The sequence below is a fragment of the Moschus berezovskii genome, chromosome 8 (assembly GCF_049115385.1).
Source record: "Moschus berezovskii isolate FMDL1 chromosome 8, NW_MosBer_1.0, whole genome shotgun sequence".
NCBI lineage: Eukaryota > Metazoa > Chordata > Mammalia > Artiodactyla > Moschidae > Moschus > Moschus berezovskii.
The window spans coordinates 93,479,958-93,501,847 of NC_142467.1; the positions used below are offsets into that span (position 1 = coordinate 93,479,958).

Below are 21,890 nucleotides of genomic sequence, written 5' to 3' on the forward strand. Positions count from 1 at the left end.
GTTATGTGTACTGCCTGTGGCTCCCTGTATTGGTTACCTAATGCTGTTTAACAAACGATCTCCAAATTTAGCAGCTTAAACAACAGGAATCTGGGTGTGGTTTCACTGGGTTTTTGGCTTCAGAGTCCATCACAGATGCAGCTGAGATGCTGGCCAGGGTTGGGGTTTCATCTGAAGGCCTAACTGGGGAAGGGTCCACTTCCAAGCTCACCCATGTGGTTGTTGGCAGAATTCACTTTTCACAGACTCTTAGCCAGAGGCCACCCTCAGTTCCCTGCCTGCATAGACCTCTCCCACGGCTGGCCTCCTAAGGAGGAGAGTCTGCTAGAAGTGAGAGCCCATCCCCATTGCCATGTTCTGCTGGTTGGAAGCAGCCACACAGCGCTGCTCCCTCATATTCCAGGGGAGGTGCTCACAGGTGGGTGCAACCACCAGGAGGCTGGGGTCAAGGGGGCCACCCATGGTGGCCGAGGCCGAAATACCCGAGGGTCTACCTGCAGACCCCTCAGGCTTTGCAAGGGTCTGTGTGTTGACGAGTGTGTCCTTGGCACCTGAGACCATTCTTGTATTTTGTAGGTGTTCATTGAATATGTGTGGCCTGAGAGGGTGTCTCATTCACTGAGGAGGAAATTGAGGCCCAGGGAACCACATGCTTCTGCCCGCTCTCTGCCGCCCTCCCCTTTCCACCACGCCGTGCTGGAATTGTTTCTTTCATTCTTATTTTTCCTGCAGGGCTTTACACTTTGTTCTCCCACCCATGTCCTGGGAACAGTTTGGCTCTCAGCCCCCAATTGCCTTGCTGGGTTTTCCAGGGTAGAGTGGGCAGAGGGACAGCATAGCAACACATTGGGGTCTGTCCTGTGTGCTGACCTTCCAGGGCCTCACCCTGCACTCACTGCCTGCCTTGAGCCTGCCCTTCCCCCCTTGCTGCTGACAGTCCCATTCCCCACAAGCTCCATGTCTGTCATCTGGTCCTTGGGAGCTGTCAGACTTCATCCAGAATCTCCTCCATCAACTCCCCTGGGGGCTGCCTGGCTGCCGGAGCACATCAGAGGGACCGGGGTTTGGGGGTGGCCTCCGCTCTGCTGGAGCCCCCGCCTGCCTGAGCCTGGGCTCCACAAAGAGACAAGGGGCTGCTCCTGCTTCCTCCTGCTTTTTGAGCTCCCTACATGCCCATGCCCTCAGGCACGTGCTCCCCATTTCACAGAGTGGGTGAGGGGCAGGATCTGGCTTTGAAACGGCAAGGCTCAGAGGCTACACCTTTGATCACCAGGACCTATAGACTGGGAGCTTCCAGGGGCTGGTCGGTGCCTCCCCCATCAGGTTGGAGATGGGCCCTGCAGGGCCATGTCTCCATTAGACTGAGAGCCCTTGAGAGCAAGTACATATTTCCCCCATCAGACTGGGTGCTTCAAAGGGCAGGATCACACCTCCTCCATCAGACTGAAAGCTCCTTAAGTCAGAACCATGCCTCTCCCTTCAGACTGGGAGCTTATTAACACACGCATATATCTCCTCCATCAGACTGGGGGCTTCCCAAGGCAGGACCATGTCTCTCCCATCAAACTGTGAGCTAAGAAAGGCAGGGCTGTGTCCAGGAGATTCTGAGGGCAGAGGTCATCTCTCCTGTCAGACTAGGAGCCCCTAAGTTGAGGCAACGTCCCCTCCATCAGATCAGGAGATTTCAAGCCCCATCATGGGTCATCCCCACTCGGTCCCCACCTGTCCTGGTGCTTTGGCTCCCATCCCCACTGCAGATATGGGGACCCCCAGCCAGGGACCTCCTCTTGCTTCTTCCTGATGTCCCAGCCACCGTAAGCATATATTGAGCACCTACTGTGTGCCATACAAGGAAATATCATTTGGTCATAAAAAGAAATGAAACATGGGCACACCATAATTTGGATGAACTTTGAAAACGTGATACTCAGTGAGAGAAGCCAAGACAGCAAAAGTCACACAGGGATTCCATCTGTATGAAATGTCCAGAACAGGCAAACCCCAGAGACAGAGAATGGGTTGATGGTTGCCAGGGACCTGGGGCGAGGGGTCTGGGAAGAACCAGAAGTGAATGCTAATTGCAGGTGGAGATTTCTTTGGGGGGTGATGAAAATATTCTGAAATTACTGATGGTCACACAGCCTTGTGAACATACTAAAAACCCATGGAAATATAGTTTGAGTGGGTAAATTGTGGGGTATATGAATTATATCTCAAAATCTTTAAAGCACCCAAAACAGAGTGAGGCAGTAAGCTCTCAACAGTGGCTGGCTGTTGTCCCATTTCACAGACAGGAAAACAAAGCCAGGTCACTTAACACGAGGTCACATGGGCTGGGATTCCAGAAACAGAGCACCACCTGGGAGGAGACCCTGAGAAACCATCTCTCAGACCCTGAGTGCTGGGGGAGGGGAAACTCCCTCAGCCCAGGACCCCAGACCACCCACCTCCTTGCCTTTGTCCAGACAGTGCCTGGCCTCCTGGCTTGGCTCCCTTGCTCCCCATTCCCCTAATTAAAAGGTAAAACCCAAGAGGTTATGCGGCTATTCAAGGTCACACTACCACAGGGTTGTGGGACCCCTAGCCCGGCTCTCCCCTTCATCCACTGCTCTCGCTCCTCCCCGAGCCCCTCCCTGCTCCTGCGGTGGGAGTTGGGGCAGCCCCAGAAGCCGGCTCAAAAGCACAGGGAAGTCAAACGCCGTTTGATTCTGCCTCCAGGGCCCCTAATTGCTATTCCTGACACACACTGTAATTAGAAGGCCCCTTTCAAATATTTATACCTTAGACGTCGTGTATTTATCTGACAGGGAGAGGACTCGGATTTGATGAGATCTGTCAACAGCTCATCATGGAGCCGGGGAATTGCCTTGTGGCTGACAGAAAACAGGACAATTACCCTATGTGCTCCCTGGCAGTCCCCAGGGATGCTGCCTCGTCGCTGAATGCTGAGGATGGGGTGGGGTGGGGGGTGTGAATGCTCTTTGGGGAGATTGGGGAGGACCGGATTCAACAGGTTTGTGTCCAACGACTCAGCCGAAGCAGGAAAGGGAAGGAGAGGGCATCTGGACACCCCTGCTTCTGTGAGGGACCTTGCCTTGCTGGCTCTGGACCTCAGTTTTCCCATCTGGAAAATGGGGCTAACAGGGTAGGGGAGATGGAGAAACTCTGACTCCCTGAAGAGACCTGATGGGTGTTGAATGCCACTCCACGCCAGGCCATATCATGGCACCTGGACAGAACTAAGCTGTGAGGTGTCTCTCCCTTCCTGTTCCTCCTCGGTTTCCCCACAGGGGGTGAAAAATAAGTCATTCCCTCCTGGCAATCCTTTCCCTGCTCTCTGAGGGTTTCCTATTAGAAGCCCCATTTTTCCAATCAGGAGACACTGCCCGGTCCCCACTATTCTGAAGGGAGGGGGTGCAGCTCTATAGCAGTGTTAGTCTATTTCCCCTCCCTTCCAAGCCGCGGGCACCCACCCACTCTAAGGGGCTTGGAGAAGGGAGCCTGAGGTCCTATCCTGCCTGACCACCCCTCTCATTCTTCTATTAGGGGTCCCTGAATAAGCCCCTCTATGGGGAAAAACTAATGTATTTCTTTTGGGACTGGTCAGCAGTTCCCTGGGCTCTCTTACTCCCCCCAAATCCCTCAGTGTCCTCGCCCCCAGACTGCTGCAGCTGCCAAGAGGCAGCCAAACCAGGCGAGACCCCCCCCCTCGCTCATTTCTGCTCCCTCCCTCCACCCACCCCCAGAAGCCACAAAGGGACAGATGCCGAAGACACACGCCAGGCACTGATACCATCTCCCTTCCCCTGGCCAGCTGTCCCAACCCCCTTCCCCCATCCCGCAATGGGTCCCCTGGGGAGAGGGGGACAGAGGAAAGCCCTCTTGGGGGAGGGGAAGCCAGAACCCCTTCCCTTCTGCCTCCCCCTCCTCCCCCCGCCCTCTACTTCCTTCGGCGGCGTAGTCAATATCCATTTTAGCCAATGACCTCTGGAAAATTTCCACACCCCCATTCTCCTGGTCAGTTTCGCTGCCAGACCCTGGTTCAATTTCAACCCTCAATAGTGGTCACTCTCACCCCCTCTGCTGGTCAATTTCACCCCTTCTCGCGGTCAAGTCCAGCCCACCCCCTTTCCTGGTCAATTTCCACCTCGCCTTCCTCTCGTCTTCCCCACCTCAGCACCTCTTGCTCTGCAGAGCAAGGTCAGCGCCTGTGGGTTCCCGCCTCCCGCGATCCTCGCTCGCTCCTGCCAGCCTCGGTCCTCCGGGTCACTGTCCAGCCGCCGCGGCCTTGGCCCCAGCGACTCCCGCTCGGCATCCCCCCTCCCTCCGCGGGCAGCGGCTCTCCTCCCTCCCCAGAACAGCTGAAGGTCTCAGTCACCTCGGAGGGGAGCGCAGCGGGAGGGGAGGGGGCGGGGGAACCCGCGGAGGGGGAGGCGGGGAAGCCTTGACGTCCCTGCCCTGGACCCGGCCCGGGGCTTGTAGGGACTGGGGCGCCCGCCCGCCCGAGCGCCCCCTCCCCAAAGTCCCACCTCCCGGTCGCGCGCTGGCGGCGGCGGTGAAAGTCTCTCCGAAAGCGTGAAGGGGGATTGGAGGAGATTTTATTTCCCTTTGTGCCCGTGACTCGGGCCGGATCGAGGCGGCGGGCCCGGGGACCCCGGGCTTGGGGCTCCCCCCGGAGCGGCGAGAAGCGCAACAAAGGATGCGCCCCACCGGGGTCACCGTCCCCGCGGCCCAACTTTGCGCGCGGAGCCCGCGCCCCCGGGAAGCCCGCCCGCTGCGTTGAGAACCCAGGCGTCCGGGCTGAGCCAAGGCTGGGGGCGTCCGCTGGCGGCGCTGCTCCCGCCCTCGGCTCCCAGGAGGGGGATTCCAGAGCTTCCCGGAGGCGGCGGGTGGCCGCGCCGCGCACGAGACCGCTCTGCCCGCGGAAACTCCGCGCGCTTCTGCGGATGCCCCTGGCTCCGGCCGGACTAGCCCGCGCTCGGCGTTCAGGGCCCCGCGCGACGCCCGCTTCCCACGCCGTCCTTCCAGAGCTAGGCTAAGGTGCAATTTTGCTCCTCCTTTCCCCTCCCTCCTCTTGTCTCCTCCTTTTTCTCCCCTTTTCACCCTCCTCTGAGCCCAGCCAAAGGGCACACCTGATCTTTCTCCTCCTCCTTCCCCTCCTACCTTCTCCCTGGGGACCCTGCCGAGGAAGAGGGCCCAGAAGAGGGCATGCGGGTCTCCCTCTGACAGTTGCCAGGTTTGGGGTGACACGCGCTCAGATGGCCAAGTGGCTCCGAGACTACCTGAGCTTTGGCGGTCGGAGGCCCCCTCCGCAGCCGCCCACCCCCGACTACACGGAGAGCGACATCCTGCGGGCCTACCGCGAGCAGAAGGATCTGGACTTTGAAGACCCCTACGAGGACGCCGATAGTCGCCTAGAGCCCGATTCCTCCGCCGGGCCCGGAGACTCCAAGGGCCCTGGAGACGCGAAGTACGACTCTCCAAAGCACCGGCTCATCAAGGTGGAGGCAGTCGACATTGCCAGAGCCAAGGTCTTGCTGGGAAGCCCCGGGGAAGAGGTGCGTGGCTAAGTCCCCTAAACTGGATGGGCCCCGGAGACTGGGTGAGGAGGGCCAGGCTGGCACCTCCACCCTGGATTTTGGGGAGCTTGTTTAGGTGTTACCCAAGGGGCAGACCAGGGCACCAGTCCACTTCCCCCAACCCCCCCCACCTACTTGGCAGTTTGTTGTCTGTCTCCTTTCAAAGCTCAGTGCTGGATGCCCACCTTCCTCTCTCATTGGCTCTGTACCCCTTTCCTCCAGCTTCCTAAGTACCCCCTTCCGGATCCTTCCCCCAGCTTCCCTTCCTCTTAGAAGCTGAAGGGATCTTCCTCAAACAGATCTGAGTGAGTCAGTTTCCTATGGGGCACTTCAACACCCTCACCACCGCTCTCCACCCTTCCTCCGTTACACTCCCATTTTACAGAAGTGGAAACTGAGGCTCACAGAAGAAAAGTGACTGGCCCCAGGTCACATGGCTGTAGCTTGTTTAGAATTTGAACCAGACTTGCCTCCAATGCCCATACTTTTTTTTTTCAGTATTTTTCCTGAATGATCAGATGGCCCACCATACACCATCAGCAGAGACGGAAAAGACTTCAAGGGGAATTATGGGAGGCTGTGTCTGGTAGTGGGGCTTCTCTGGTGGCTCAGATGATAAAGAATCTGCTTGCAATGCAGGAGATCCGGGTTCCATCCCTGGGTCGGGAAGAAGATCCCCTGGAGAAGGAAATGGCAACCCACTCCAGTATTCTCACCTGGAAAATCCCATGGGCAGAGGAGCCTGCCTGGTAGTGGTTAATGGCACAGAGAAAGGTAGGAGGAAGCAGGGACTCGGGGAAGCAGATGACCTAGGTTCAAACCCTGCCTCTGACTTTTCAGCTGTGTGACCCTGAACAAGTCACTTGCCCTGTATGTGCCTTGGTTTCCTCATCTGTAAAATGGGGATAAAGTACTTACTGAGTGTTGGTACTACCAGTAAATATATTTGAAGTCTTTTGGAACAGTACTGGTACCTGATAAACATTAAAATGATTGAAGGAAGGAGGTAGGGGTCAGAGGAAGAGAGCAAGGGATGATCTACTTGCAAACACTTGTGGGCGGAAAACAAAACGTTTGCTTCAACAGGGTGTGTCAGATAGATCAGAGACAGCAGGCAAGACAGCATGGGTACCCAGAGCTAGGCTTGGTCCCTCTGAGTCCTTGACCCCCTCTCTTGCCTTTCTCTGTCCAGTCGAAAATCGACACCGAGTACTCGGACCCCTTTGATGCCCAGCCCCATCCACCACCTCCGGATGATGGCTACATGGAGCCCTACGATGCCCAGCGGGTCATGAGTGGTGAGTGAGCAGGGCTTGGAGGGAAGGTGACAGGCTCCCAGGTGGGAGTGGGAGCTGACCAGTATCCTCGGCTTCCCAGAACTGCCATGCAGGAGGGTGCAGCTATATGACACCCCCTATGAGGAGCAGGACCAAGAACTGGGAGATGGGCCCCCTTCAGGGCGGAAACCTCAACAGAGTCGGCTGCCCAAGGAGGATGAGCGGCCAGCAGATGAGTATGACCAGCCCTGGGAGTGGAAGAAAGACCATATCTCCAAGGCGTTTGCAGGTGATTCTCTTACCCTGATTTCTGAAGATCTGTGTCCCTCTATTTTCTGCTCTGGTCATATCCCCTGTTTCAACTAACAAAGTAAACCTCCATGACTTGTCACTTTGGTAGTTTGTTAATTCTCAATAAAGTGTGAATGACTGATAGTCATAAGTTTCTCTTTCCAGGAGAACCTGTATCTTCCTTGGAAACTGAAACCCCTTTAATTAATTTATTTATTTTTATTTTATCTTATTTTATTGACTATGCCATAAGGCTTGCAGGACCTTAGTTCACTGACCAGGGGTTGAACCCAGGCCTTTGGCAGTGAAAGCATGAAGTCTTAACCACTGGACTGCCAGGGAATTCCCTGAAATCCCTTTTCTCGTGCAATGGAATCTACTCATTCTGCTCACTATAGTGCAGGAATAGGCTTTGGTGTCAGGACTAGATCTGGGTTTGTGTCTCTTATGTGGGCAAATGACTTTATCTCCCTGAGTCTCAGTTCTCTAACTTGTACCTATTGAGTACACTTGTAAACTGAGTGCTAAAGTACTCAATTACACAGGAGCTTTGGGGAAGAGAGTAGCATTTCTTAGAGTCAGTTTCTGAAGAGGAATAATAAGGTCACCTAGGGCTTCCCTTGTGGATCAACTGGTAATGAATCCACCTTCAATGTGGGAGACCTGGGTTCGATCCCTGGGTTGGGAAGATACCCTGGAGAAGGGAAAGGCTACCTCAGTAGGGAAAGGTTTCCTCAGTCTACCAGTCTGTATATCGGGGGCGCTTGTCTAGCTCTGGGCTTTCCTGGTGGCTTAGACGGGAAATAATCAGCCTGTAATGCGGGAGACCCAGGTTTGATCCCTGATCGGGAAGATCCTCTGGTGAAGGAAATGGCAACCCACTCCAGTATTCTTGCCTGGAGAATTCCACAGACAAAGGAGCCTGGTGGTCTACAGTCCATGGGGTCGCAAAGGGTTGGACACGACTGAGCGACTAACACATTCTACATTCTCTGTGACTTGGCCAAAATCTCGCGGAACTTCCCACTTGCCCCTCCAGCCACGTCCCCTGCTCTCTGATTTACCATTCAGGGAACTGGCCACCTTTCCATGCCGCCAGATTCAGGAATGACCACACCCCTTTCTTTGAAGGCTAATTGGTTGCTGGTGTACCAATCCCTCCCCAGCCTTAAACCCAACCCCTCTTCTTCTGGATTCTGATAGGTTGCCCTAAGCTGGCACCGCCTGCCTACTGAAATTCCATTGGCTTGCTCCCCTCTTGAGATAGGCGGGACTTAACCATTTTCTCTTTAAACCTTCTCCTCCAGTTCAGTTTGACAGTCCTGAGTGGGAAAGAACCTCGGGCTCAGCCAAGGAGCTCCGGAGACCCCCGCCCAGAAGCCCCCAGCCTGCAGAGCGCGTGGACCCGGCCCTGCCCCTGGAAAAACAGCCGTAAGTGAGGAAGCTAAGAATGGGAGAGCCGGGTTGAATCCCTCCCCGCCCCATGCTAGTCACAAATTCCTCGGACCGGGGGGCTGGAGGAACTTGGATTCTACTCATTCACTTCATTCATTTCTTCAACTAATCTTCACTGGGTGACAGCGCCTGCTGTGCGCTAGACACCCAGTTCGGTGCAAAGCAAAATCAGGTGTCTCCACTCCCTCTGGCATCAGATTCTGGTTCAGATCCCTTCCCTGTAATTTTTGGCTCCGTGACCTTGGGCAAGTCACTCAACCTCTCTGAAGCTCAGGCTCAACACTTCCAAGAGAGTGCCTGCTTCACTTAGAATAGGGATTTCCTCCCTTTCCTTGTGTGGGATTTATAAGCCTGAGAGCAAAGAGACAAAAATCATTCTCACCCCCAAAAGATCTTGCGGTGAAAGTGGGAGGATCAAGATTTTGGAGGGGTTCCAACTTTAGGCTGGAATGAAGCTCACAAGCTGTGAAAGTCTGGGTGTTCTGTGTTCCTCTAGCCTAGATGTTCCTCAAAGAACTCCCTGAGCCCTGAAAGCCCAACCCGTGAGTACCAGTGTGTGTTTAGTACAGCCATTCCCAACCCTCTTAGGTGGGTGGTACAGGGCTACCTAATTAACGCAAGCATGGGGTATTTTCTTTCAATACAAACAACTTCTTGGTGCTCATTGGTCTTTGACACTTTGCTCTGTTTGAGCATGTTAAAGAAAAATATTATGTAAAGAATGTACAGGTAGGTGGGGAAATTTTGCTGTTGTTCAGATGCAAAGTCGTGTCTGACTCTTTGTGACCCCATGGACTGCAGCACTCCAGGCTTCCCTGTCCTGCACCATCTCCCAGAGTTTGCCCAAGTTCATGTCCATTGAATCGGTGATGCCCTGCAACCATCTCATCCTCTGTCCTCTTCTTCTGCCTTCAGTCTTTCCCAGCATCAGGGTCTTTTCCAGTGAGTCAACTGTTTGCGTCAGGTGGCCAAAGTATTGGAACTTCAGTCCTTCCAAAGAGTATTCAGGGTTGATTTCCTTTAGTATTGACTGGTTTGATCTCCTTGCTGTCCAAGGGACCCTCAAGAGATACAGGATGCAGCAAACCTCCTGAAAGTGGTGTGCAAGTGATGCAAATTGGAGGGAGGGGTTGAGGACACCTGGGCACTCAGCTGAGGGAGGCTGCAAAGACCAAAGTCAAGGGTGCATGTTGAATTGGAGGGAGCAGCTCCAGGTGGACCTGGGTTTACCTGCCATCCAGAGAGACCCTTGTCTGCCTGAAAAACCAAGTTCCTCTTGAGAAATCCAAGGGAATTTGTCTCCCTTGTTTGCCTGGATGTCACAAGTCCTTGAATGAGCTGTGCCTGCATCCAGACCCAGGATGTGTTGGAAGGGGGATTGCCTTCAGGAGACATCTGTCCCCAACCCCTAGGTGGTTCCACGGCCTGCTGAGCCGGGCGGATGCCGAGAACCTCCTGTCGCTCTGCAAGGAAGGCAGCTACCTTGTGCGCCTCAGTGAGACCAGCCCCCAAGACTGCTCCCTGTCCCTCAGGTGAGACCCAATCCTCTGGAGGGACAGAGGGTCACAGGACTGCATGCCTTCGACTCTCAAGCTTTTGACTGAATTCAGCTGGAGAAGAGGAGTGTGGCTCCAGGAGCCAATGGGCGGGATTTCCAGGGCGGATGGACAGAGCTTTCAGGCCACTGGGTGGGGCTTATGGGAGCCCTGGGCAGAGCTTCTAGGTCAGAAGGTGGGGGTTTCAGAGAGGCTACCGCCATGGTTCTGACTTAGAATGAGCTGCCTATCACTGGAGGTAGGCAAGAAAATGGAGAGGAAGCCATACAGTAAATCTAGAACTTCAGTGAGATGAGGAACTAGGTGTCCAAGTTTCCTCTGGATTCCTTCCAGGTTTAAAAGTATATCCAAAAAAAAAAGTACATCCATTTATATCAATCCAGGGCCAAAATCTCAGTGGCCCTGTAGATGTTTGAGTTTGATACCCTGGTTCTACGTGCTTCTCTGCCTAAGATTCTAAGTGCTTCTCTGCCTAAGATTCTAAGTGTGTCTGATTACAAAACGCCCCTAAGATTCTACCAAGTTTCTGAGTGTGAGATTCCTAAAAGGTCAAGATTGAAGAGGGTTTGGAAGTAGGTTCCTCTGCCACTTCTTAGCTGTGTGACCTCAGCTAAATCATTCAACCTCTCTGGGCCTTGGTTTCCTCATCTGTGAAACAAAGACAATAATAGCATCCAGTTTGTTGTAATACTATGATTAAAAGAGGGGGAAAAGTGAGAAAGTGTTGAGGAGAATGCCCAGGAAACAGGAAGTGCTTAATTCATACTAATGATGGTGATAGAATCATTTCCAGGTTCTGTGTCATTCACCTACCAGAGATATAAAGGAAAGGGACCCTAGGGAATTCCCTGGCAGTCCAGTGGTTAGGACTTCATGGGTGAGGGTACAATTAGGGAACTAAGATCCTGCAAGCCCCATGGAAAAGCCAAAAGCAAAAAAAAGGAGAGGGGTTGGGGGTCCCTTGATTGAGGGTAACCAGGATGGGTAGTGCAAGGGGTCAGGAGGTTTGGAGAGAAAGTGCCTTCTGTGTTCTTGGGGAGGGACCTCCAACTGGGAGGAATTCTAGTCTGTCTTCACAGGGGACAAGCGCAGAAGACATCCCACAGTGTAGAACTAGTCAACAGCTTGATGCCAAGTGGCTGTTAACCAGAAATATTTGGGGATGCCAGGCTCGGGTTGCTAGGGTCCTCCAGGGAGTGGTTTTAGGGTTGGAGAGTGTGGGAGGGCCTGAAGTGCTGGGTACCCCTTCTGACCTGACCCCTGTCCCCAGGAGCAGCCAGGGCTTCCTGCACCTGAAGTTCGCGCGCACCCGAGAGAACCAGTTCGTGCTGGGTCAGCACAGCGGCCCTTTCCCCAGTGTGCCAGAGCTGGTGCTCCATTATAGCTCCCGCCCACTGCCCGTGCAGGGTGCCGAGCATCTGGCCCTCCTGTACCCGGTGGTCTCACAGACCCCCTGACCTGGAGCCTCAGCCCTGTACCCTGGGCCATGAGACCCCAGATCACTGGCTGCAAATGTTGGAGGTCTTTCCAGTCCCGGGGGAGGCTGGATGGAGAGTCCTCTGCTCCTCCAGGCCCTGCTCTGCCCCCTTCTGGGTTCTAGGGCCCAGAACTGTGTCTGGAACCCCTCCTCTGGCCTGGAAAATAAATAAGTTATTGTGTGTTTCAAGTGTTCTTTCTGGGAGGGGGGAGCCCCTGAAGGAAGAGGGGAGGCAGACCCGTAGAGGGGAAGAGTATCCCCAGCTCCATGTTTTGGGGGTGGAGCCAGGATTGGAGCCTGAATGGCTCACAGGGAGGGACCAACATTCAGAGAGCTGTTGACAGGCAGGGAGAGAGCAGCATGGAGGCAGATAAAACCTGGAGACAGCAAAGACCGGCTGATTAAAAAGATGGCGAAACCGAGGGGGCAAGGCTCTCAGGCCAACCCTGCCCCCACCCCGCCCCTCCTTCCTATCCTGGGCCGGTGGCCACGGGCTGATGCTGCTGCCGCTGCCGAAAAGGACATCTGTCCCCATGGAAACAGCAGACGTGGGGGAGGGAGCCAGGCTCAGCTGGTGTCACTTCAAGGTGACAGTCGGGCAGGAGACCACGGGAGGGCTGACAGGTGCCAGGAAGCCCCAATCTCCCCCATCACCCCCTAACTCCAAGTCTGCCTAGGGAGAGGGTAGACACCAGTTGGGGAGGGTACGTGCTTCCAGCTCCAGTCACTGTTTGGAAGTGAGGAACATCACTTCTCTGCTAATTGGACATGACCCTCCAAGGATAAGAGGGGGAAAGCTTTCAAGCCCCCTCACCAAAGTCGTCCTCCAGGACTGCACCCCCCAGATGACTCCCTAATAAATCTCTAGCACTGCCAAATTGCCATGGATACTGACTTTGCTTTCTTCATGAACCTTTATTGGATGTTCTTGGGACAAGGGCGAGGTCTGTCCTCATAAAAACAAGGATGGGGTCTCTAGGATAAACTGTTGGACTCTGTGATCACCTAGGAATAAGTCACATCTTTATATAATCGCTGGGGGGAGGTCTTCTCTGGCTCTCCTGGGGTTCTGATTTCTCTTCCCACTTCAAGGAACCCTCTTGACCTTGGCTGCCCAGAGGATCCTGGGCCAGGAGAGATTCTGACTGCAGAGATGGGGTGAATGGATCTGGGACTGGGGCAAGATTTGGGAGCCAGATGTGACTTGGGGATGGGGCGCTGGGGGAAAGAGATCGTATAGAAGCTTTGGACCTTCTGATCCTCACTTTCCAGCACCTTGCCTTCCACAGGCCATGCCTCACTCTTCCTTGGGGCTCTCCGGGGCCGGTATAGGACGTTGCTGTAGAGTGGACTGCCTGCATTGGGGGGTGGGGTGGGAGATGACACCAAGAGGGGACAATTATTTAAGAGAGCCTGGTCCTCTCCAGCCCACTTTCTGGGGGCTTTGTCTATGCCCCTGAAAAAACACGGGCATAGAGGCCAGCCTTCCCCATCCATTCCCTTTCTCTGCCCGCCAGCCTCACCCTCCCTTCCTTCCGAAAGGAGCAGGTATCAAAGTCAGGAGGGGATGCATTCCCGCCTAGTCAAGCAGCTGCAGTTCCAGCTTTCGCCACGAGGGCGTGAGATCGCCAGGGGGTGGCGGTGCTCTTGGGAACTTCCGCCCTCTGCGCAGCTACCTGCGCGGTTCCTTACCTGCATCCCCGTTCCGGCAGCGGCGGCGGCCCCAGATCCCAGCGCCCAGAGCGAAAGCGGCCACGGCCACGGCCCCCATCACCAGCGGCGCGAAGTAGAGTCCTGGAATGGGAGAGGGGATGGTGGGCGGGCTGGCGGGGGGCGGGGCCGAGGGGCGGGGCGGGGCTGAAGGAGGGTCAGGTGGGCGGAGCTCACCTGAGGAGCTCTGGTCTTGCCGCCAGCCGCCTGCAGAGAAGAAACCTACGTCTCAGGCGAGCTCACCTTTGAGTTCAGCATCCTGCACCCCTTTAGGGTAAGAGCCCCTCTACCCCGTGTGGAGCCTCAGGGTTCTTGCACTTGCCGAACTGTGAGTTCAGGCAAGTATTTGCTCTAAACCTCTTTCCTCTTCTGAAAAATGAGACTAAGCATGCCTATCTTGCTGGGTTATTGTGAATACATACCAGACCCGGTAATAAACTCTTTAGATATAATCACTTTAAAGCCATATAATCTGGGGACTTCCCTGGTGGTCCAATGGTTAAGACTCTGAACTCCGAATGCAGGGAGCCCAGGTTCGATCCCTGGTCAGGGAACTAGATACCACATGCCAGAACTAAGAGTTCACATGCTGAAACAAAGATTCCGCATGCTGCAACTAAGACCTAGCACAGGAAGTAAAGACGTATTTTAAATAAATAAATTCACCTAGTCTGATGAGAAAGCACTATTAGCTGGATTCTGATAACTAAGGAAACAGGCACAAGAGTCAAGTCACTAGCATAAGGTCACAGAGCAAGTGAATAGCCGAGTGGGGATGTGCTTTCAGGTCTGTGTACTTGACAGGAACCCCAGTCAAGGCGCTTTCTCCTGTGACCAAGACAAGACCCAGAGTCCCCAACCCCTTCATCTTCCAGATTCTGAAGTTGGCAGTGATCCCGGGGTGGGGGTGGGGTGGGCTTCCTATGGGGAAGCCAGCTGTGCAGAGCTGAATCCGTGCCGACCCACCCTAGCTCCCTCACAGCTGCCAACAACTCTCAGCCTGGTGCCTCCGCTACCCCGCCCCTTCTAATTGGTAATTGGCCCCCTTGTCCTTGGGAGCCAAGGGTGGGGGTGGGGGGGGCGGCGGGGCGGCCATAACACACCGCCCTGGAGGCAGGCAGTGGGCGGATCCTGCCAGCTGGAGAGAAATGGGCATCTCTTGGAGCTAGGAGTCTGGGTGGTGCTTCACTTTGCCTGATAGGAGCCAGGCAGCTGCCCAAGGCCCTGAGAACAGCGGAGAGTGCAAGACCACAACAGGTCAACTTGCAAACTATGCAGGGTTTAGCTCTTATGTGGGTGTCAGGCAGAGTTGGGGAAATGTGTGTCCGGCTCGAGAAAGCTGCCTGCATCCCGGCCTGTGTGGGTGGCTGGACGTGTCTTGGCCCTGGTTGGGCCTTAGCTTTCTTCTCTGTGAAAGGAGGCTGCTGGCTAAGCTAATCTGGAAATTTCCTTCCAGCCTTGAGAGTCAATGGTTTTCTTTTTTGTCTGTTTGTTTTTTGTGTGTGTTTTATTTTTGGTCCTGTGGAATTGAAGCTGTGCCCCCTGCAGGGGAAGCACGGAGTCCTGACCACTGGACCACCACAGGGAAGTCCCGACAGTCAATGGCTTTCAATTCTAGATCCTGGAATTCTAGAGTTTTCTGCTCTTACATACTCTGTGATTGCAAAAGGCTAAGAGTTTATCTATTTAAAGTATTTCAGACCCTACAATTCTAAGATTCTAGAATCTTCCATGCCTTTGTTTCAGTGTTTCTCAACCTTTTTTCATTATCACTCCCCTAAGAAGGCTTTTTTGGAGAGGGCAATGGCAGCCCACTCCAGTGCTCTTGCCTGGAGAATCCCAAGGAGGAGCCTGGTAGGCTGCCGTCCAAGGGGTCTCAAAGAGTCAGACAGGACTGAGCGACTTCACTTTCACTTTTCACTTTCATGCACTGGAGAAGGAAATGGCAACCCAGTCCAGTGTTCTTGCCTTGAGAATCCCAGGGACAGCGGAGCCTGGTGGACTGCCGTCTATGGGATCGCACAGAGTCGGACACTACTGAAGTGACTTAGCAGCAGCAAGAAGGCTTTTTAAGAACCTTCATTTGTTCCCTCATGAAATGTTAATACCACAGATATGCTGTAAATCTGTGGGCTATCTGCATATCTCTGCTTTATACATAAAAGGGTAAGATTTTCTTTGCTCCCAAGAACCAATGTTTACCTTCTTAGGAGTGATAGTCCCCATAACATATGCTGCAATTCTCAGAGCTTAGAATTTATGCCCCTAGGATTCTCAAACTGCAAGATTCTGCTTTATGGTTTGAGATTCTAGAATTGTTTTTGGTACAATAGAACTGTGTCCATATGTTGACCAAAAGACAAGTTCTAGGGACTTCCCTGATGGTCCAGTGGTTAACACTCCATGTTTCCAATGCAGGAGGTGTGGGTTTGATCCCTGATTGGGGAACTAAGATCCCACATGTCCCACAGTGCAGCCAAAAAAATATTTAAAAAAAAACAAGTTCTAGATTGTTCATAGAGGTCTTATTTATAATAGCCAAAACCCAGAAGTTGCCAAAATAGCCATCAGTAGGAAATTGGACTGATCAGGGTGGTGGTGGGCACTCGACAGAAAAGGAAAAGGATGAGCCATCGCTCCACATACCAACACAGAGGAGTCTTACAGACGGAGTGTTGAGTGAAAGACATCGGACACAGAATGCATTCTATGATTTCATTTAAGTAAAACAGGAAGCCAGTTAGAATAGATTTATGCTGCTGTAAGTCAGAATAGTGAGGGGGTGGTGAGGATGGCATTCATAAGGAGGCAGATATGTGTGCTGAGCAGGGTGGTGAGCACACAATGTGTGCAGGTTGTGAGAATCCATCGCTGTGATTTGTGTTGTTGTTTAGTCAATAAGTCATGTCCGATTCTTTTGCAACCCCATGGACTATAGCCCATCGGTCTCCCCTCTCCATGGATTGCCCAGGCAAGAATACTGGAGTGGGTTGCCGTTTCCTTCTCCAGGGGGATCTCCCCAAGCCAGAGATCTCCTGCATCACAGGCAGATTCTTTACCACTGAGCCACCAGCAAAGCCCATTATTTGTATCAGTTCAGTTCAGTTGCTCAGTCATGTCCGACTCTTTGCAACCCCATGAATCACAGCACGCCAGGCCTCCCTGTCCATCACCAACTCCCGGAGTACACTCAAACTCATGTCCATCGAGTCGCTGATGCCATCCAGCCATCTCATTCTCTGTCGTCCCCTTCTCCTCCCGCCCCCAAACTTTCCCAGCATCAGAGTCTTTTCCAGTGAGTCAACCCGTCGCATGAGGTGGCCAAAGTATTGGAGTTTCAGCTTTATCATCAGTCCTTCCAATGAACACCCAGGATTGATCTCCTTTAGAATGGACTGGTTGGATTTCCTTGCAGTCCAAGGGACTCTCAAGAGTCTTCTCCAGATACATCCCTCCAAAATTCATATGTTGAATCCTAACCTCTAATATGATGATAATGAGAGGTCAGGGCCTTTGCGGGGTAGTTAGGTAAAGAGGGGAGAGCCTTCAAGAATGGGATCAGTGCTCTTATGGTGGTCCGTCCAGTGGTTAAGACTCTGCCTTTCCAAGGCAGGTGGTGCAGGTTCAGTCCCTGGTTGCTGAACTAAAATCCCACATGCAGTGTGGCACAGCATCCCTCAATAAAAGGGACCCAAAAGAGCTCCCCAGCCCCCTCTGCTACATGAAGACACAGCTAGAAGGTGCAGGCTATGAACCAGGAAGAGGGTTCTCACCAGAGCACGACCTTGCTGGCACTTTGATCTTGGATTTCCAATCTCTAGAATTCTGAGAAATAAATATGTGGTTTATAAGCCACCCATTCTGTACTGTTTTATCAGTGATCTAACAGACGAAGATATCCATGAGCTGGCCACTTTTGGCATGGGCATTTCTCTGTATGGAGGATATACTTGAATAACACAGTTTATGGGACTGTTTTGAATTAGAATCCAGCATTATGTATATTCAAGAGTGTTTATGATCATGATATACTGGAGCTGGGCTGAGTAACTACAGCCTGTGAGTCAAATTCAGCCCTCTGTTGTTGTTTTTTTTCAAATAAAATTTTATTGGCACCCAGGCCCGCCCATTCCCTTAAGCATGTCTATGGAGACTTTCACACTATAACAGCAGAGTGGAGTCGTCACACCAGAAACTGTCTGGTCTGCAAAATTCTTGCATCTGCAGACTGTTTCTAGGGATCTGATTTAGAGAATTTAGTTGCTAAGAGTTTGAGAGTCTAGAAGCTTAATTTTCTAGAAGTTCCAAGTCCTCCCTGGCTCACACTCCTGCCCCCACCCCCATGCCGTCATACCTGTCTCCACCAGGAGCTGTGTCCCGTTGCCCTGGGCCTCCTCCCAATCAGGGATCTCCACGGTTGCCCCACACACATAGAGTCCACTGTCATTGAGGCTCACATGGTTCAGCTGCAGGGTGAGGTTGCCAGGCGGCCGCCAGAAGAGCCATCCCTGAGGCCCACAGACATCCTTGCTCAGACTGCCATTGATGATGTGTGTCTGGCAAAAGATGTCAGCGTCCTTGATCCACTCGACACGGAGCCGCTCCCAGGCCTGGGCCTGCACCACCTGGCAGGCCATAGTCGCCTGGCTGTCCTGTCTCACCTGCAACAACTTGGGTGCCTGCTGCACAGTCAGGCCTGTGGCTCCTTGCAGGACTGCGGGAAAGAAGAACTGAGTGAGACCTTCTTAAGTGTGTGTGTGTGTGTGTGTGACTTACTTCCCTAGCCAGCCCACAGGAATAAGCAGTGAGAGCCTTAAATCTGTCTCTGTGATCTTTGCAAGGTCATTTCTTGCTGAACCTCCATGGCCCCATCTGTGAAATGGGTATAAGTTCCTCAGCACTTGTGAGATTTCAAGGTGAACTCTATGACATGTCTGGCTCTCAGCCACAGAAAGATTGCCTGGAGTGTGCCAGACCCTGATCTGGTCCCTGTGGACACAGACACACAGGTGACTGAGACAGACAAAAGCCCCAACCTTTGTGGAGCCACCGGTCTGGAGGAGAGACACAGAAAGTCATGAAGTGAAAATCAATGGAGGAAAGGCATGGGGAGTGGCAAGAGATGATAAGGATAAAATGAGAGGGTGTACTTATAGAGGGTGATCAGGGAGGGCCTCTCAGAGGAGGTGACATTTGAGCAGGGATGTGAATAGTAAGATGTATTCGAGGCTTGCCTGGTGGTACAGTTAAGAATCCACCTGCCAATGTAGGAGACACGGGTTCGATCCCTGGTTGGGGAAGATCCCACATGCTGTGGGACAACTAAGCTCTGCAACAAGAGGAGCCACTGCAATGAGAAGCCCAAGCACCGCAACTAGAGAGTAGCCCCTGCTTGCCACAACTAGAGAAAGTCTGAGTGCAGCAATGAAGACCCAGCACAGCCATAAACAAATAAATCTTAAAAAAAAGAAAGAAGTAGTCAGTAAGGAATGGGTCATGCAAGGGTCCTGAGGCTAGACCTGGTCTGGTGAGTTGGAGGAACAGGGATGAGGCCCCCAGGGTTGGAGCAGAGCATGTGAGGGGGAGAGAGGGAGGAAGTGGGATCAGAGAAGTCAGCAGGGCATGGCTTTCAGAGACCTGCGGGCTGTGTGGGTAGGGTATGATGGAGGTAAGAAGGTGGGTAGGGGTGGGGAAAGGGGAGCAGTGTACTTTTCAATCTAAGCATGATGGGAAACCACGGGAGCAGGGAGGAAGTGTGGTCTAGTTAAAGTTTAAAAAAATCACAGTCATTGCCATGGTGAGAACGGACTGAGATCTTCATGGGGCAGGGGTGGGGGGTGGGGGGTGGTCAGAATGACCGAGAAACCAGGGTCCAGGAGACCAGTAATGGGACCCAGACCCTGGAAAAGAAGAGGTCAGAGTATGAACAGATTTTGAAAATTGCCCGCAGAAGAACTACAAGACCTGAGTTGGTCACTGTTCCCCTGAAACTGTCACAACACTGTTCATCGGCTATACTCTAACACAAAATAAAAAGTTTAAAAATAAATATTAAAAAATAAAGAAGAACTGAATTGGGAGGGAAGGAAAGAGAGATAGTGGCAGATTTCCAAGGTTCTTAGGCTGAGAGACTTTGTGAATGGTGGCGACATTAGGCGACTTTAGATGGGGGATGCTGAGGGCCTTCCTTGGTGGTCCAGTGTTTAAGACTAGAGCTTCCACTGCAGGGGGTGTGCGTTTGATCCCTGATTGGGGAACTAAGTTAATCTCACATGCCACACAGCCAAAAAAAAAAGATGGGGGACACCGAGTAGAAGAAGCAGGGCTAGAGGGGAAAGAAAGAGTTTGCTTTCGGCCATGGGAAGTCTGGGGTACCTGTTAGATGCCCCCCCCCAAAGGGGTGAGTTGCTGTCAAGTTCCTGGCATTTGGGGTGGAGTTGCAGCTGACCCTAAGGAGAAGAGATGCAGGGAAGAGTATTCCAGGCAGAGGGAACAGAAGGTACAAAGGTCCACAGGTAGGATCAAGCTCAATGTGTTGGGATAAAAAAAGAAAAAAAAAAAGAGTAGTCAGCAGACTGGCCACCTGGGGGAGAGAGGGAATGCAGAGGAGCACAGAGAATAGAGAGGGCAGCAGGGCCAGGTCATACAAGGCTCGTAGGCAGGTCCCAGTGTGAATTTTATCCTAAGGCTCCCTCTGTGGATTTTTGCTAGAACAGTTCAACCCTTGTGGGCTTCCCTGGGAGCCCAGATGGCAAAGAATCTACCTGCAATGCAGGAGACCTGGGTAGGGAAGATCCCCTGGAGAAGGAAATGGCAACCCATTCCAGTATTCTTGCCTGGAGAATTCCATGGGCAGAGGAGCTTGGTGGGCTACAGCTCATGGGTTGCAGAGTTGGACTCTACTGAGCAACTAACACACACACAGAGTTCAACCCTTGTAAAGTCCTGAGTATCAGGGAGAGAGACAGGGTGTATTTGGCAGAGCGGAGAGACTAAGGTTTCGAAGGGGCTCTGAACAGGAGGGGCAGGCAGCTGGAGTGACGAGTCACAACAGGATGGGGGCCAAGGGGGGAAGATTTAGATACTCACCCCAGAACTGCACCAGAAGGACCAGCACCGTGCCCGGGGACCCCATTCCTGGCCCATCAGGCCCCTCTCTCCCAGCTGGCGCCCCGCCACCCTCTTTCCCCTCCCGTGTGACAGACTTCCTGCCACAGAAAGCATAGGTGACACTCCGCCCCCACCATAGAGGCATAAGTGACACCCAGGCCAGCCGGCAGATGTCCGGTGGCCACTACTGCTGGGGCTCCACTTCCTGTCACTTGTGCCTCAGTTTCCCTCTTTTTTTTCTTCAAGGCGAAAGGCAATACGTGTATGTGATGGAGATGAAGTGAGTGAAAATCTTCCTAAAAGATTACAGAGGGACTTCGCTGGCCATCCAGAGGTTAAGACTTGGCCTTCCAATGCAGGGGGTGTGCGTTCAGTCACTGGTTGGGGGCTTAAGATCCCACACGTCTGGAAGCCGAGAAACCAAAACATAAAACAGAAACAATATTTTTTTAAAATATACATTTAAAAATTGTATTTGTTTATTCATCTTTGGTTGTACTAGGTCTTCATTGCTGCATGTGGGCTTCTCTTGTTGGGGAGCATGGGCTCTAGGCTCATGGGCTTCAGTGGTTGTGCACCGTGGGCTCAGTAGTTGTAGCCCATGGGCTTAGTTGCCCTGCAGCATGTGGAATCTTCCCTGACCAGGGATCGAACCCGTGTCCCTTGCATTGGCAGGCACATTCTCAACCACTGGACCACCAGAGAAGTCCAAAACAGAAACAATATTGTTAACAAATTCAATAAAGTCTTTAAAAAAAAAAAGACTGCATAAACATGCTGAGACTGGGGACACATTGCAGGGCAGGTGAGAGAGGGAACGGGGAGGGGAGCAGATGATACAGACCTGAGCAGGGGACCTAGTGGCAGCGTCTCAGCATCAATTATTTTGCCCCTAAGATGTCTTCTTTTGGGGTTCAGGGGAATGGATTTCTACTAATGGTTTTGAGTCCCAGGGCAGGTAAGGGGGTTATTTGCCCCTACAGTTGGGAGAAGTTTGCAGGGTTGGGGGGGTGCTTCATACTCTCCAGACTTTCTCTCAGCCCTGCACCTATGACCCCTTGGCTAGCTGTACCCACCCCCGGAGGAGGAGGCAGACTCCTAGACCTCAATGTCTCACTCCCAACCACAGTGTGACCTCTTTTTTTTTTTTTTCAACCAGAAAGAAGAAGGTCAGTGTTCTTGGCAGAATTGTTCCCATCACTCACAGACAGGCCCCTGTGGTGGTGTTCTGCCCACATGTCGCACATAGAGCTTACCAGCCTCCTCCTAGCCCTGTGGATTCTGGGCAGGCAGAGAAGCTTCTGGAGGAGATGTGAGAGCCTGGGACTCTCTGGGATGCATAGGAGTTCAGCTGCGATGTGGGGAGAGAAAGGCAGCATTGGAAGCTGAACATCCGCTTAGGCAAAAGACTTTGGCTTTTCAGTAAATGCGAGGT

The 21,890-nt window shown here is 52.9% G+C and overlaps 2 protein-coding genes and 1 non-coding gene across 4 annotated transcripts; 2 read left to right on the top strand and 1 right to left on the bottom strand.

Annotated features, from left to right (window-relative positions):
• The first annotated feature begins 4,588 nt into the window (after positions 1 to 4,588).
• Positions 4,589 to 11,956, top strand: SHD (Src homology 2 domain containing transforming protein D). Its single transcript, XM_055430236.2, has 6 exons — positions 4,589 to 5,558; positions 6,772 to 6,877; positions 6,957 to 7,145; positions 8,455 to 8,578; positions 10,015 to 10,134; positions 11,429 to 11,956. Exons 1-6 carry the CDS (start codon positions 5,259 to 5,261, stop codon positions 11,613 to 11,615), a joined length of 1,026 nt encoding a protein of 341 aa, XP_055286211.1. The 5' UTR covers positions 4,589 to 5,258; the 3' UTR covers positions 11,616 to 11,956.
• A 23-nt stretch (positions 11,957 to 11,979) lies between these two features.
• TMIGD2 (transmembrane and immunoglobulin domain containing 2) lies at positions 11,980 to 20,553 on the bottom strand. Of its 2 annotated transcripts, XM_055428644.2 has the most exons (5): positions 20,435 to 20,553; positions 17,700 to 18,059; positions 13,523 to 13,552; positions 13,328 to 13,429; positions 11,980 to 12,990 (listed from the first exon to the last, which is right to left on the bottom strand). In XM_055428644.2, exons 1-5 carry the CDS (start codon positions 20,478 to 20,480, stop codon positions 12,641 to 12,643), a joined length of 888 nt encoding a protein of 295 aa, XP_055284619.2. In that variant the 5' UTR covers positions 20,481 to 20,553; the 3' UTR covers positions 11,980 to 12,640. The 2 variants fall into 2 exon arrangements, with proteins under 2 accessions (XP_055284619.2, XP_088695019.1); XM_088838893.1 differs by lacking the exon at positions 13,523 to 13,552 and having other exon boundaries at positions 12,515 to 12,990; positions 20,435 to 20,528.
• Positions 13,827 to 13,899, top strand: TRNAR-CCG (transfer RNA arginine (anticodon CCG)). Its single transcript has one exon. It is a non-coding gene; the product is annotated as a tRNA-Arg (tRNA).
• Positions 20,554 to 21,890: the final 1,337 nt, after the last annotated feature.